General features: G+C 38.8%; 1 protein-coding gene across 1 annotated transcript; it reads left to right on the plus strand.

The window, feature by feature from the left end:
- Positions 1-216: 216 nt before the first annotated feature.
- Positions 217-15958, plus strand: LOC135714522 (acyl-CoA-binding protein homolog). The gene is made up of 3 exons (XM_065237906.1): positions 217-234; positions 13565-13611; positions 15555-15958. Exons 2-3 carry the CDS (start codon positions 13597-13599, stop codon positions 15801-15803), a joined length of 264 nt encoding a protein of 87 aa, XP_065093978.1. The 5' UTR covers positions 217-234; positions 13565-13596; the 3' UTR covers positions 15804-15958.
- The last annotated feature ends 367 nt before the right edge of the window (positions 15959-16325 follow it).

The raw sequence follows: 16325 nt of genomic DNA on the forward strand, positions 1-16325 counted from the left end.
ACAAAACCAGAGCGAGAGCAAGTACGATTAGGGAGAGGATCAACTGCTGATAACAAAAATCTTGACTCATACGTTTGTTCACATTCATCGTATCTACATGGGTCGAGTGCATGGCTTTACGCTGTCAGCATGTGCGCGTATGTGGAATCAGTTTTTTTTGGCGGACCCACAGTCGCTGTACTATCTATCGCTCCGCACAGTTCAGTTCAACTTAGTCCACCGGTCAGTGAAGAGGTACGTTATCATTCCATTCTGGCTCCACATCAGTCGATTTAGTATTAAGTAACAATGCAAAGTTCTAAGCACCTATGGTGCAAGGCTTGAAAGTGTCTCCTAAAAATAATGGAATGCACTCCATTCCTTATGTATGCATTTTACATTTTCACGATTACCCTCGTGCAGAATGAGTACAATACTATTCAATACCACAATGTTTTTTTTAAAGCAAATTGTTCTGAATTTGGTGGGAGTTTGTGATCCCACGGTTAAAAAACGAGTGAAATAAAAATTCGCGTAAAAACAAAATCGAGTTCGAGTGTATTAATTAGTGCTGTGTACATTATAAATCAATTAGAAATTCAAACAGTCGTGGGAAACTGGGCAGCTGAGTTGATGATGTTGATGCCGCATGAGCCGAACAGAAGTGGAACCAAATAGTATGGTGTGTCTTTTTTCGGAACGATTGATGTGCTTTGGCAAATGTGTGTTCAATCGATACCAATATTGTTTTTTTTTTTTGGATTAAGGTGAAAGTTCAAAATCCTTCTGCGTGACAAGCATAATAAAAATGAAGCAGTTCTAGTCTTACGTCCAGGAAAAGCAGGGTCAATCAACTCCAATAACTAAAATGTAGCTCGGTAAATGACGGCGACTAAGTGAAGCCTGTCTGAGCACCGGTTGTCCGTCCCAGCAAGTACGGCTGCGAGTTACTTCGCCGTAATCAACATTCAAGTGGGACTGATAATTTAAGCAGGCAATAAATATGCGCAAGCCATACGAGCAAAGTTGGTGAAGTGGAGTGATAACTACCTCCCCGATGCGATGAACAGCGGTCACCTTAAGACTTGTTACTGTGAGCGCTAATGTGGATTGCGATTGCCACAGATATACAAAGGACCTGTTGCTTACTGAAGTGAAATCGATGATAGAAGCATTCCATGAATATGTTGAAGTCAGATGGTTAATCAATTGAGGTGTCATACAACAAATGAATTGAGAGTTCTTGGAATGGGCTGCAGCGTATTACAAAGTTTTTACAAAATGCATGTATGTTATAAAACCTTCACGAGATAATTTTTTAGACGCAATGTATTTGGGGATTTGGGGAAATAAAATTTATTCGAAAAATAAGCTTACATAAAAATTCAAAATTATTTTAAAAACCTACCGGTGACCACATTTTGTTTTTCCTCTGTTCGGGACTTAACACCACTGCGATCAGTAATTTGATCTATTGTAGTATATCCCGTGTCCTTAGTTTAGTGCATGTCGTATTACTCCATCACTATTGAGAAACGATGAAGTATTCGATTTTTTACAGTTGTCATTCTCACATTTATCGCAAGGATCCGACTCTAATTGAAAGGTTCCGCTATTTATACCCTTCGGAGTGTTGAAACACCCTCCAAAGGCGCGCCCCTTTGTCAGTCAAAATTGGATTCCTTAGCAACAAAATTAAGGAATGACACACATAATGACCATGCATCAGAACCCTAGTCTTAACCACTTCAAACTAGAGAACAACGAATAGAAGATTAGGAATAACATAGATGAAGACCATCTTATTTTTTTCTTGTTTCAAGATCATCCAAGACAAAGCCGAGTCTTGTCACTATCAACAAGGACTAAGATGTGTTCCTTGGATTACTGAAAAATCCTGTTCCCCTAGTTTGAAGTAGTCATGACTAGGAATCGGTGGTAGATCTTACCACGTACCACGAAAAGGTGATCTACCCACGTTACGGGGCAAACAGTGACCACATAACAGAAGCTGTTCATGTCACGAAACATTGCAAACTCTGCATACTTTTCATGCAGATCTGTAATAGAATTTTACATTTCGCGGTTGGGTATAAGAGCATTGTTTGTAAAATTAAGAACACAGTCTTCAGTTTTGTGAAGAAAGTTAATGTTAAATTCAAAATTTTCCAAAGGAATATTAAAAGCAAGGCAAATAAAATTTAAAGATTTAAAGACACCCTTCAAAACTGAAAGATCACATTTTGTTATTTTGGTATTCAGTTGACATTTTACAAAATATTTCGATAACTGAATAATATCAAAACAAGGTTTTAGACCACAAGCATACCAAAATCGGATATCATACCACATTAAGGTATTCATTTGATATCGATTAGCTATCGGTTCCTGCTCGGGTATTCGTAGAACATTTTAGAGGTATTATTTTTGGTATTTTACCTCTTATGCCAGCCTCGTCAATACCATATTTAGGTTGCCAGTTATGTCATTTTCATACGCGAATTTGGGTATTTTCTCCTGCTTGGGAATTCCATTCATAAGGTTTTGTACAACGGTTGAATCGAAATTTTTTTCCATGATTTCCTGCTCCGTAGTGACAACTTTAGGATGCTTACATAGATCGTGCTTCATTATAGCCCGGTATCTTTCGATCGGCCGCAACTCCGGTGTGTTTGACGGATTGAGATTCTTCGGAACAAAATTGACCTCGTTCGTCTTGTACCATTTGGCCATTAAAGGTTGTAGTTGTAATAAAAGGCTTGCCCCGTTTTCCGCCCAACAAATCGCCTGTCAAATCATGAATTTCTTGGGGAACTTCGACACTTGCTGTTTCCTGGGGGACTCTGAAACATCGAACTTGTCTTTCGCAGTTACATTCTGCCCTAATAAAATTTTTATGGTTATTTTGTTTAACGACGTGTTCGGGGTATCATCCAAACCATTTGTGGAATCGTTCTGTTATTTGGGTTATCGTTCGTTTATGGTATTTTTTATTATGGTGGTTTCCCGGAATTTGTTTGAAGTTCGCAGCGTTCTAGCTGTCCTATTATGTCGTTCATTGCGGTTTGGTGCTTTCTGAACCTTGAGTGAACGTAGTCCTGTTCGTTTCTTGGCTTTCTGCACGAAACTTGGGTTTGCGAATGAAGGCAGCAACCACTCGCTTCCCGAGCAAGAACGAATATATCCATACCTTAAATTGGTACAGATGAGCCTGAGGTAAAATACCAAAAAAATAACAGGGGAAATGGATGTAATGTCAGCCTATATGCCCCTAATTAATTCCTATATGCCCCTACATAAATTCAGCAATCGACTAAATTTTCAATAGTGACCAAAAATATCCATTAGTACCGTCCCAATAACGCGTTCATCTAGATAAAATTGATAAATAGCAGATTTTTAGCGATGGACCCAATCTTAGATCCATAGGCCAACATTAGAGCCATTTTCCCTACCAAAAAAATGTTCCCACAATACCATTCAAATACCAAATTATGATAATGCAATACCAAAACAATACCACACAGGTATATTGTTGGTATCCAAATATCAATTTTTGTTATGTTCAAAGTATTTTGCATGTAATTTTTTGGTATTATTCTTTGGTGGTTAGCCCTTATGTCATGCTGGTCAATACCATGTCAAAATTAGGTATTAATTAGTTATTTTCTCCTGCTTGGTATGGAACACTTTTTCTTGCACTTACTTGCTTCCGATCGACAGTTAAAGCCGGCGCACAATGGATAAGTTTTCAGGTTTTTGACAGTTAGCCCATGTATTATCTGTCAAAAAACCCGGAAACTTATGCATAGTGCGAAAGCCTTTAAACCAACAATCAATACGAAACTAACGATTTAAAATTGGCTCACTACTTGACTAGCCTATTGATCCCAAGCAAATCGATTAATGTACCCCTTTCTAGTATTTTGTTTTCCTTTAGTAACGAGACTTTCAGCCTTAGGCTGGTTCATCTCATCATTCTAGTATAAATTCCAGTACTACACTATGTTTGTTTTGATTCGTTATGAAAGTTTGACAGATAAAATGAGGGGTGCGTGGATTTTCCTATGTTTCGAGAGGTGCATCGATTAGCTTGGGACCGAAGATAGTACCAGAGCTGAGCCAAAAAAATGAGCTCGTTTCTTCGGGACCTTCTGGTCTTAGAGTTACCTCTATGGTTAAACCACCGACGAACTGACAAGCCACTGGAGCATTTCGTTTGTCCCCAATTCGATTTTTCAAATGAGCGATTCGATCTATCAAACGGGTGATCAGATCTGTCAAACGAGGTGAGACTCAACACCTCAACTCAACATTTTACGCGTGTTCGTGTTCTTGTTCATTATATGACGCGATCTGATGAGTAGATGGCGGTAATATTTAACGCATTTTAAATATGGCGTTTGGGGCAAGAATTTGAATGTAGTTTCTTCAAGCTGTCACGTCGGTTCGTCGGTGGTTAAACGTTCTCCGGAACGTTTTATAACACGAGAAGCAGTACATTGTTGGATTCCCAACATATTTCCGATGGCGTGGTGCGAAAGATGTGGGTTGTTGAAGTGAGTGTGCACAATTTCTCGAGCACGCGCTGTTTCTTCGACTCAATTTTCAAAACTACTAGAAATTTCTAATCTAATCTAATCTAATCTAACACCAACACAGCCAGTTCTTGAAAGCATCCTGAAAAATGATATATATACCTACATCATTTTTCATTTCTATTTGATATATGTTTCACATCGAAGATGCGTCACACACGGCCAGGCCTACTGTGCAGCATTTAAGGGGCAAGATGATTCAGAAAACATCGGGCCTGTTTAAATCGAAGATGTAAACACGATGCTTCAGAATCCAATAAATGGATGAAACGTGGACATCTCGTACCGTACGTTCCGATTTTGGTAATTATATTATTGGTTGGTCGTTGGAAGCATCAAAGCTAGAAAGGTTAAGTGATGCTCCATTTTATTCTGACGGTTGGGGCATGAGCACTAACTCTTGTCCTAGCCTTTTATGACTTATGGCTATAGCGCCATTACTCGCTTTCTGAAAAGAGAAGAGGGAAAGGAAAAGGAGAAGGACAAATGGAAAAGGATTATGTGAAATCTATGAACATAAACAATATTTTTGATTTGAAATATACAATATAGAAATGCATAACGGCGGTGGTCACTACCCGAGTCTTGTCACTAGTCATAAAAAGTAAAATTTATTTTGCCCTTATGCAGGATGGGTACACATTTTTTAATTCCATCATATTATTCTTGTTTTTTTTTATGTTTTGAAACATGTTGCATTACACTTGGAAGTAATTTGAGATTACACGATTAAAAATAGAGACAAAAAAAATCGCGTTACAGAATTTAGTGTAATGCAATAAAAACGTCTCATGCTGAATTTTATTTCAAAACACATTTTGATCATTTCCTTGAGAGTAACCGTTCTCGAATTTGGCAAAGTTAGTTGAAAATGGTTCTTAGCCTACACAATTGAAAAAAGTAATGTGAATTTCTATCACTATGAAACATACATCAGGAGCGTCACGTAGCTTACAAGTTAACATTCAAAATATTGTATGCAACATTTCTTGCAAGTGTGTGAAATTATCATACTAGAGATAACTGAAAGCAGCTTTAGTCCGGGAATTAGAAGGTACTAGTTCTACTGTTGATCCAGAAACCCATTTTAAAATGTTTGATAATTCATACCAATTCCGAAGTCACTTTCAGAAGCCATAAGCTCCACATGTCTACAGTTCCGATATCACATGGCTAATGGAACTGCAATCACACTTTCAGATTCAGATCAATGCTTTGAATCCAGCGCGTATTTAATAAAGCATGATGTAAAACACGATTGGGAATATGCATTGTCAGTAAAATAATATGAAAAGATCTCACCAAATTATGCGTCTATAGATCCTGTCATGACAAGACATTATGGTCGCATTGGTCCTCCTCCTCTTGCTTGTAGATGCTTTTTTTTTGCAGCAGCACACATCAAAAGTTCTATTCAAAGGCACTAATTTCCTACTATATAGCTTTAGATATTTATAAAAAAATGCAAAAATATTTGAAAAAAGTGACAGAAGTCAACGAAAAAATAGCGATCGAAAAAAACACAATTCCATCCGCGAAAGCACACTGCCTTTCAAAGCTACTAGAAAATTCCCAATGAAACTCACGCAGTGTAAACAATACATGCTGAGGCCATCTCACCCAAAATTTAATTAAAATTAACCCAAAAGGCAAAATATAACAGCTTTTTGAAAGTGATGCAATTTAACTGTGGACACCCTTTAGGTGTCGGACGATGGCCATTGTAGGATGAGTAGGACTAACGGTGGCATTTGACATATCCAACGGTCACTGCTAAAATGTTTCTTCAGAATTTACTGATAAACTTATCTATCAGACCGCATCCAGCATCCCATCGACAGTTGCAATGCGACCACCAATAAGGCGACAATAATATTTAATCACACAGATCGAATAAAAGTTGAATGTGACCTGACCAAATGGTGATCAAATTGAATCGTAGAGCATTCATCATGAATGCTTAGGCTAAATTGTGGATAAATTCTAATTCAATCAGTGATGTGATGTGATGTGAATGAAACCCACCATCAGTCAAGGATTACCGGTTGTAAAGTTCTGCCTGATGGTTCGTTGCAGCAGGGTTAATCAACTTCATTGAAAACCTTTGAAAGACAAAATGACCAGATGGCCATCTGTAATCACGTGACAAGGAACTGGCAAATCCACGAACCCTCGTCCAGTTAACAAATCCTTTGATTTCCTTAGGCTGAGTTCAAATCTCACCCCGGACAAGTCACGAATGACCAGAAATATGTTAAACAAATCAAATTAACAATAATTGTTAGCTCAACGACCGATGAACTTTAACTAAATTTTCAACAAGACGTTAACAGCAGAACTTGAAGTCAATTTGCTTTCACTTAAAAAGCTCCTGACTGCATAATTAAAGTCCAATATAATATCAGACTAGTGTCGCGACAATTGAAAGCAAAATGAGTTTTTATTATGATAGGAACTGCAAACTTTAGTATCGATTTGCTTTCATTTTGTTAACCGACTTTGCACGGGTATGCAGTTAAATATTATGAATGGAAAATCGCTAATCAAATTGATATCATTTAAAGCAGGATTAGTTTTCTGTTTGATTCAACAGTGTAATATTTTGCTCTTTTTTTTTGCTGTGTTAACCGTTGAGTCATCCAAAATTAGATCAACTGGAGCATTCAAATAAGTTACATCTGAACAACAAATGTTGATGTCAATTTGATCCCCAGCTTTGCTCGCGTAGTACCTCTCTCCTTTATAATTTCCCTGAAAGCTAAAAATACCCACCATTATTGACCACAGGATCACACAACTATGAAGCTCATACGGACTGCGAAGCGAAACTGCAATTTCCAACTTATTTAGCTATTTCTATCATTCTCTAACTCGCTGCGTCTCTTACGTGCTACAACGGACCAACCGTTACACCGGTGCAAAAAAAAAACGTTTATTGACGATATCAACGCCATGCGGTGCACAGTCATAAATTAAGTATTCTAATCGTCTCTAAACCGAACCGACCTGGAGCAGAGTCTATCAAGGCTATCTACCCTCAACTGGTAGAAATCAATCCTGAGCTCTCAATTGGTACGAAACGAACTTCTTATGGTCGGATAATTCCGATGGCAGGGCTGTTTTACTCAGTTTAGTGCTTAGGAAACATGCATAAATGACGTAACATTTGAGGGGCGGGGGACGTAGGATTTGAGAAGTTGTGACCGTCCATCTAATAGGTATAGCAATGTACGCTACGAGGGGAGAGGGCTACGTCATTTATGGATGGTCCCTTAGCACTGTTGCACGCACGCGGTACTTACCGATTTTCTGTTTGCGATTTTCAATGACGCGCCAAGGTTTCGGCTCAGGTCAGCCGGCAGCAACAGACATAATTTCAGCTATTTACTTAACCCCGTTAATGCTGAGCCATGCCCCCATGCAGACGTCAGGATTATTAATAATGCAGCACTTTTTCTTGTGCGGTTTATCGATTCAATTGAAGGCCCATCTTCGTCACGTCAGTGTGTGAGAAGGCAATAATTACGTTTGATTGGTTAGGAGCAATGTTGGGTGGTTACCGAAAACAAAACTGTCCGGGGGGGTTATAGGTGTATGGTCATTTTTTAATACCACAGGCTGGATACTGCTAGCTTGGTTTGCTCAACATATGGCATTGGTCTCAGAACGTGATTGTCGAAGTGACATTTGTTTTGGATGATCGACTAGGTGATAGACACTTTGCTTTTTTTAATATGTGTTGAGGTAAAGGTAGAAATTGATTTTTGGATCATTTCATACAGATTAGAGGAATTATTGATGCTCAGTTTCGTTCGTGGGGAAAGAATGCCACGCTGTCTACCGGCTACCATGTACTTCGTTTTGGTAGAACTTATCGTGAGCCCAATCCTCGCCGTCTCCCTCTTAAAAGGCACAAAGGCCCCTTCCACTGCTCTACGGTCAATTCCGATGATATCGATGTCGTCCGCAAAGACAAGGAGCATGTGCGATCATTTGACGATGGTACCGTTCATCTGCACACCAGCTCTCCTAATCGCTCCTTCAAGAACAATGTTGAATAGTATGTTTGAAAGTGCATCGCCCTGCTTTAATCCATCTAAGGTCACGAACGAGGTCGAAATCTCATCCGCAACCCGAACACTTGATTTGGTCCATCCAGCGTTGCGCGAATCAGTCTAATCAGTTTCGCCGGAAAGCCATGTTCTAGCATAATCTGCCAAAGCCCATTTCTCTTCACTGCTTTGAAATCAATAAACAGATGGTGAGTCTGCACGTTGTACTCCCGGATTTTATCAAGGATTTGACGCAGGGAATTTGATCCGCCGTTGATCGGCCCTCACGAAACCAGCCTGGTATTCGCCGACGAAGGACTCCTCAAGCGGTCTCAATCTGTTAAACAGAACGCGTGACACTATGTTGTACGCCGAATTCAGAAGAGATATATTGGCGCACTCTAGTCTGTGCCCTTTTGGCCCTTTTAGAATAATGGGAAAATGAGACAGGCAGTTCTCTGCTCTAGCGTTGGAGGCTCCACAGCTTGATCGTCGTCTGCGATGTTTACTCTGTTTCTTGATACTCCTTCACTCTCCCCATTCAACAATGTCTCAAAGTGTTCCTTCCACCTGACAGCAATCTGTCAGCAAATTCCCTTCAAGGCCATTGCACATGGCGCTGTTTTACTAAGCACACCATTGTCAGTCGCGTAGAACCTTCGCATATCGTTCTACTTCATACTTTCTTGCGCCTCAGCAATCACGCGTTCTTTGTATTGCCTTTTCGTTCTGCGTTGGGTTAGCTGCCCTGCTGCTACCTTGTACCGCTCTCTGTTCAACCGGGTACCAGACACTAACATCCGGCTTCTGGCAATATTCTTCTCATCCGTCAAACTCTGGCACTCTTCATAAAACCATCCATTACGTGGTCGTCTTTGAGCTGTACCTATCACTTCTTGTGCTGTTGTGTTCACCACTCCGTGGATTGTGTTCCACACATTGTTGAGGTCCTCGCTAATCCGCTCATCAAGCTTCTGGTGATACTCTGCAGCAACACCTTCTGCTGACAAGCGATGGATATTGGAACGCACCGATCTCCGGTTCGTTAAATTCGTAACGGTCGACAACAAGATAATGATCTGAGTCAATGTTAGGCCCCCTGAAAGTCCTTACATCGATAACATCTGAGAAGTGCCGGCCATCCATCAACATGTGATCGATCTGAGTGCACGTTTCGCCATTTGGATGTCAATGATTGGATGAAAGAAATCTTCCCTCCCGACCTGCGCATTTGCATCTCCGATTACAATCTTTACGTCGTGTTTTGGGCACTCATCATAAGTTCGAGACTGTCATAAAACGCGTCCTTCACGTCATCGGATTTATCGTTATTTGGCGCATAGATGTTGATCAGGCTGTAGGTGAAGAATTTTCCACGTATCCTTAAAACACAGATGCGGACGCTTACCGGTCTCCAACGCATAACACACTTCATCTGCTTCCCGATCAATATGAACCCTACTCCATCCCAAGTAACAATTGAAGTTGAACAGTAAGAACATGGGCTGATTATTTGTTGATTTAAGTTGCATAAAGCTGATTAGTAGTGCATGAAGCTAATTGTATCCCCATAATTCAACCTCAATAAGTTAGCTGATCTAAACATAGAACAAGCCTTATTTTAGCTTATCAATACTCCACAAATCAACAATGCAATACGCATATTTTTAAAGCCTGATTTGTTAAATGTAATCAGTGTCACTCATTACATTTCCAGCATTTTAGTTCTTCTAAATTCACTATCTACCTTTTTAATCCCAAGCAGCGGCAGCAGTAGAGACAATGTAGAGGAGCTTTTTAGGAATATCTCCAGGTAGAAGTGGGCTGCAACGACATTGGAAGAAATAACATTTGTATTTCTGTGTTTTGACTGCTATATTGCACTGAATTTTCAGACAGCATTCCAAAAATATAACTCAATTATGGCACTAAAAAAGCTTCCACATAACCATCGAAATAAAACTAGAAGGCTGAACAAGGGTTGGAAAAGACTGTTACTTAATGCAGTAAAAAGCTTATAATGTATAGAACTGTTAGCTTTCGGCTGATTAAAATCACCAGATTTAGATGTTTAAAAGCTGAACAAAGGTTAACGTGGTCTATGTACAACAATTATTCAAACTAAGGCGGAAGTAAAATCGATTAAACAACACTTGTTAAGCATCAAATTGTTGACTAGGATGTTTCCCTATCTCACCATAAAGCTTTCAACAATGAACCATAAACTAATGAAGTCGATCCGTAGAAAATCAAGTTTGCACGCTTAAAAATATAGGGTAGGTATACCAGTTATGGCCATACGATACTGTTATGATGTGTTCCAATTATGCCTATTAAATTCTCATAGGTCATAATTGGAACACACCATAATACGATCGTTTAGCTATAACTGGTACACTTACCCTAGGTATGATACAATATACATATATTTTTGTGTTTTTTTACGTAGGACTACGTTTGTGATTTATATATGGGGGTACACTTTGTGAAAACCGAAAATGGAACATGTAACGAAATTATGAAAGATTTTGAACGTTAATAGCTTAGCTGCTCCTGGACCAATTTCAATAATTTTATCACCAATCGATCAACAATATTCCTACGCATCTGTTAAAATTAAGACTTTATCATTTTTCAAAATGTAACTATTGAAAATTGCACAAATGTGCAATTTCCCTAACGCAGATTTCGAAGTTGAATTCAATCCGGTCTCACCAAACGGTGAGTATTCAGTACACAACGAAAGGCTCCCCGCAAGCAGCTTGCTATCAAGGCTGTCCTCAACCGCTGATCGGATTCAGTTCCAATCACCGTGTGTGGTGGTGTCCGGTCGTCTTCATCATCATCAGCAGCAGCGGCAGTGCTTTCGGCGCGTGGCGTTGAACATTGCTCTCCAGTACACAACTAAAGGCTGTCAGCAAGCAGCGATCTGCAGCCCACATGAGCATCCATAGAAAGAGGAAGAAGCCGCACCGCTATTGATCGAAATCAGTAGCTCTTCGTGAGTCGCTGTGCACCATCTATGTCAAGCACGTCATACTAAAGAGTATAAACAGAGAGAACCGCGCTAAAATTCCAATTCCTATACAAAACACAAGCTCCTGCTGCAGTTAACATATAAGATTTATTATGTAAGACCACGTAGTCTTACGTCACCATAGCGTACAATCCCATAGAGCTGTTCCTTGTAGTTTTTTTTGTCAGAGTAGCGGACCGATGGGTGAGCGTCTAGAATATGCTTCTTAAATAAGCTTCTAATAGAAGCTTCTAATAGATTCTTAGGAAGCTTCTTAAGAAGATTTTTATAGAAGCTTCTTTTGGAAGCTAGTTCTAGACGCTTGCCCGTCGCTCCGCATCTCTACCTAAAAAAACGCGGACAGGACAATAAATCTAAGTAGCTACACACTTAGAAAAATTGATATAAATTTAGGTGCTCCGACTGACACATACGAGCGGCCATTTTGACACAAAATTGAGTCATAATAGACGCGAAATTCACTTCAATCAAACGTACTTTCAAACTTTTCAGTCTCAGAGCACTTAATTTTACACGACATGTTTGTTTACGTCTCATCCTTTATGTCAAAGATGGATTCTTTCACGTGTAAAATTAGGTATTTCTAAGTGTGTTGGTTTATGGATCAAATTTAAAAAATAGTGCCCAAGACCTAAATAATATGTACGTCTAATATACGGATCACGCCTATGTTTTTTAGAGCTCAAACGTGAATTTCTGTGGCTCAAATTTATTAGTTTATGGTTCATGGTTGAACGGTCTATTTGCAATGCTTATGGGTAATTCATACAATTTCAATGCCTATTCTTTAGAAATTTAGCGGTACATTTTTACAATTGTGTTGCAAATTTTACATAAAATATGGATCATATTGATATTTTTATGGATCATTCTCACTTTTTTAGGGATTTTCATCGGGGTTTTATGGATCACTTGGATGTTTTTTATGGAGCGTTTTTATTTTTTATTCAAACGTATGTTTGCCATAGCTTAATTCACCAAAAAGCGAACCGTATGATTACAGTCGAATCGAATCAAAGGTTTCCGTAAATGGCGGCAGAACTTTGATACGGACGAGTATATACATTTTATGGACGGAGTCTCCGTTGCCAGGTGTGCCGGGGTGGTTATGACCAGAATACCTAATTTATTCCCATATCAGTATGTTACTTACCTGTCTAATATCGCCGCGTCGATAAGCGATTTGATTTAATCTCTAAGGGCATCGGTCGGTCGGTTCATAATAGTGAGAGATAGCAAAAATGGGACTGAGAATAGCTAAATGGATAGATGATGGCAGTTTTTCCCCTTACGAGACCACTCATAAACGCGATCTGGTGACTGATAATGATGTATTTTCGCGTTTCTTCCCATGGCAAGATGGGGCCGACGTAGATAGGCAATCGGAAAATTGATTCAGGAGGCTGGTGGAGGGGGAATAACGTGAATACATATAATAGAGTGCTATTAATATGCACGAATGTGTTTGTTTACCCAAGGTAAAGTGCGCCAATGATGGTTAACCTTTTTGCCGACCACGGAGATATAACTAACGCGTACAGTATATGTTTAGATTAACTGTAGTAAACTGCGCTGCTATGGATATTTTGAAGAGGTTTTACTAATCGATTTGCCTTCGTTGTCGTGTTGAAGATAATATATGTGTGTAAGTTCACATATTTATCATTTACCAGTAGTTAGTCAACCTTGAATCATGTGGAAATTGTTCCTAAGGGCACGAGATGACCATGTTCAAGAACGGGGAACATGAGAATTATTGAAATATCTGGTAATACCTTGAGAATCACGTATTGTTTATAACAAACTAACTGACTTAAGTAAGAGATAGAGAATTCCAAGTCTTACACATCTACGATAGTTACAGATTTACCCTACTTATTATGTTATCTAATTTTCAGATCCCGGTCGTAATACACCAAAGCCCTCCAAAATGTCTCTGGATCAGGTAATTAACCATTAGGGTGCTTCATTCTGAAAAAAGTGATGAATTTCTGATGGGCCACCCTCCAGTTCGATTCATAGCCCCAAAATATGAACCTGTGCAAAAATTGGTAAAGATTGATGAAGGTTTAGAGGTCGCGCCAATGATTTGAAATTTGTATGGGAATTACTATGGAAGAATTTAAAAAATCGCTTATATCGCTATAACTTTGCTTCTACTTGTCCAAATGTCGAAAAAATTTAGTATGTTATTGCTATGGCAATAAACAAAAAGCCTACAGTTGCTACGCTCAGTTTTGCAGCGTATCAAGAATTATAAAAATGTGAAAAAATGGCAAAATAGGGTAAATTGACAGATGAATATGTACAAGGCAACAACGCCAATTTCATCGCAACAACAACAGGCTTGTTGATCATTGTCATGACAACCACATATTTTTTTTTCAACGTTTGGACAACTACAACCAAAGTTAGAGCAATGTAAACGAAAATCAATAATTTCCCATACTAATTCACCAAAATCTCCATACAAAATCCAAATCATTGGCGCGACCTCTAAACCTTCATCAATCTTTACCATTTTTTGCACAGGTTCATATTTTGGGGCTATGAATCGAACTGGAGGGTGGCCTATCAAAAATTCATCACTTTTTTCAAAATGAAACACCCTATTAACCATTCTATCTATCGTCAAATAACGACATTCATTATAAATTACAGTGTTTTTCGATATATTAGCAGCACAGGCCAATCTTATAACAAAATTGATAACTTTTAAATGTTATAACGTTGATCTGTTATGACCAAATGAGCTAAAATATTCCCGACTGAGCTACCAATATGCTTAATTTTTCAATTGATACGCAAATTGACAGAATTGTCGAATCCTGATGAATGTGGGTGTCTAAACTAGAATACTTGTATAAACAAAGAGATAAGGACTAGTAATTTCCATTTAATTCCACTACGTTAATTGCATATCCTTAACAGATACGCGTATTTCGTCTACAATCTGCCGACTTCTTCAATGTCACGACTGAAAAAATCCATAGCAACTTACAGAATAAATATTGAACATATTCACTAAAGCGCTAGGTACCTATCTCTTAAGTTTAGCTTCCATACCTCTCAAGTCATGAATAACCCAAGAGTGTTAAAGTGATGCTATGGTCAATAAATAAAAATTAGACCAGCAACCAACATTTCAAAATTGAGAGAAAATAAAATCATGATGAGCCCATTAATATTACCAGCCCACCAAACAATTTGAGTTGGTTAACAGCTGAAAAGGTCATGTTTTAGCTGAAGAAGCTTATTTTTGCCTGAAAAAGCTCTTATTCAACATTCAATGTTTGTTGGGAGCACTGTAAACATAACTGGATCTTCAGCACGAATCGATGTTCCCTGTGATAGACATAGCAAGTCTAACTCAAAGCTCCTCAAACAGCTCGGAGCGATTTGATCACAATCTCGTAAAACAATGATTTCTAAAAAGAAATGAAGACCAATTACAAAAACGTGGAATTGACTCAGACAGGAGCGTACCCCTACTCTCTAAATTAGTTTGCTCAGCGTAGAACAGGCAAAGGTGATACATCTATTTTAATGCAGTTAGTCACCCTTGAAATCGGAAAACAAAAGTTGATTGACTTCCAATTCACCTCAATGTGGCGTGATGGGTGCGATTCGTTTTAACCTTTGAGTATATTACTTCTTTCAAAACTCCAGGCCGATAAGAGACCGGCATCGTTGAGTATAAAGTTAATAGACTGATAAGCAAGTTTGAGACCGGCACCGATTGTTGCATCACTCTGTTCAATTACAAATGTTATTCCCGTACACTGATAACAAACTCATCATGATAAATCACTTCGATCGTTTTCACGATAAATTATCTTTAAAAATAAATCAAAATTTCCTAATTTCAATCCACATTCGCTATTGCAGCAATTCAACGAAGCCGCCGAAAAGACGAAGACCTTCACGAAACGGCCCACGGATCAGGAGCTGCTGGAGTTGTATGCGCTGTTCAAGCAGGCCTCCGTGGGAGATAACACCACCGATAAGCCCGGTATGTTCGACCTGAAGGGAAAAGCCAAGTGGCAAGTGTGGACAGACAAGAAGGGCACCAGCCAGGACGCAGCCAAGGAGGCATACATTAAGCTGGTGGAGGAACTATCGGCCAAATATCTGTAGTACTCAAAATTAGGACTGCCTGAATGAGAAGGATCGTGGTTTGAATGGTGAAATGGATACTGACAAGGAACGAATTGATTTGCATTCTATTTATCAAGCTTTATATGTTGTCTAGTGACGGTACATAATGAATTACGAATCGTTATTTTAAACAATTGTGTTTAGTGATCCGAATTACCGATATGTTCCGTTAAATTTATTTAGTTGTATGATGCACACAAAACAAATTACAGGAACATCAAATGTAATTGTAGATTTCTTACATCCTCTGTATACGTTTTGTACAACAAATGTAATGGCAGATCTTACAATGGACTGTAGCGTTCAAGCAAGTTTATCCAAAATGATTTTGATGTTCGTATAAAATCATCACGAGATGAATACTACTTAACAAATCTTCCAATTACCACTCTGTAGAATCTGAGCTGTGCGGTGAAACATTACACACTCTGAATATGTTTTATGCAAACCAGTAGAGTAATTGATTCTGGTTGGACCTATCCAAAAACTGATGATGGTTGG

The sequence above is a fragment of the Ochlerotatus camptorhynchus genome, unplaced genomic scaffold (assembly GCF_037179485.1).
Source record: "Ochlerotatus camptorhynchus isolate MF236.1 unplaced genomic scaffold, CSIRO-AGI_Acam_v1.1 ptg000658l, whole genome shotgun sequence".
Lineage (NCBI taxonomy): Eukaryota > Metazoa > Arthropoda > Insecta > Diptera > Culicidae > Ochlerotatus > Ochlerotatus camptorhynchus.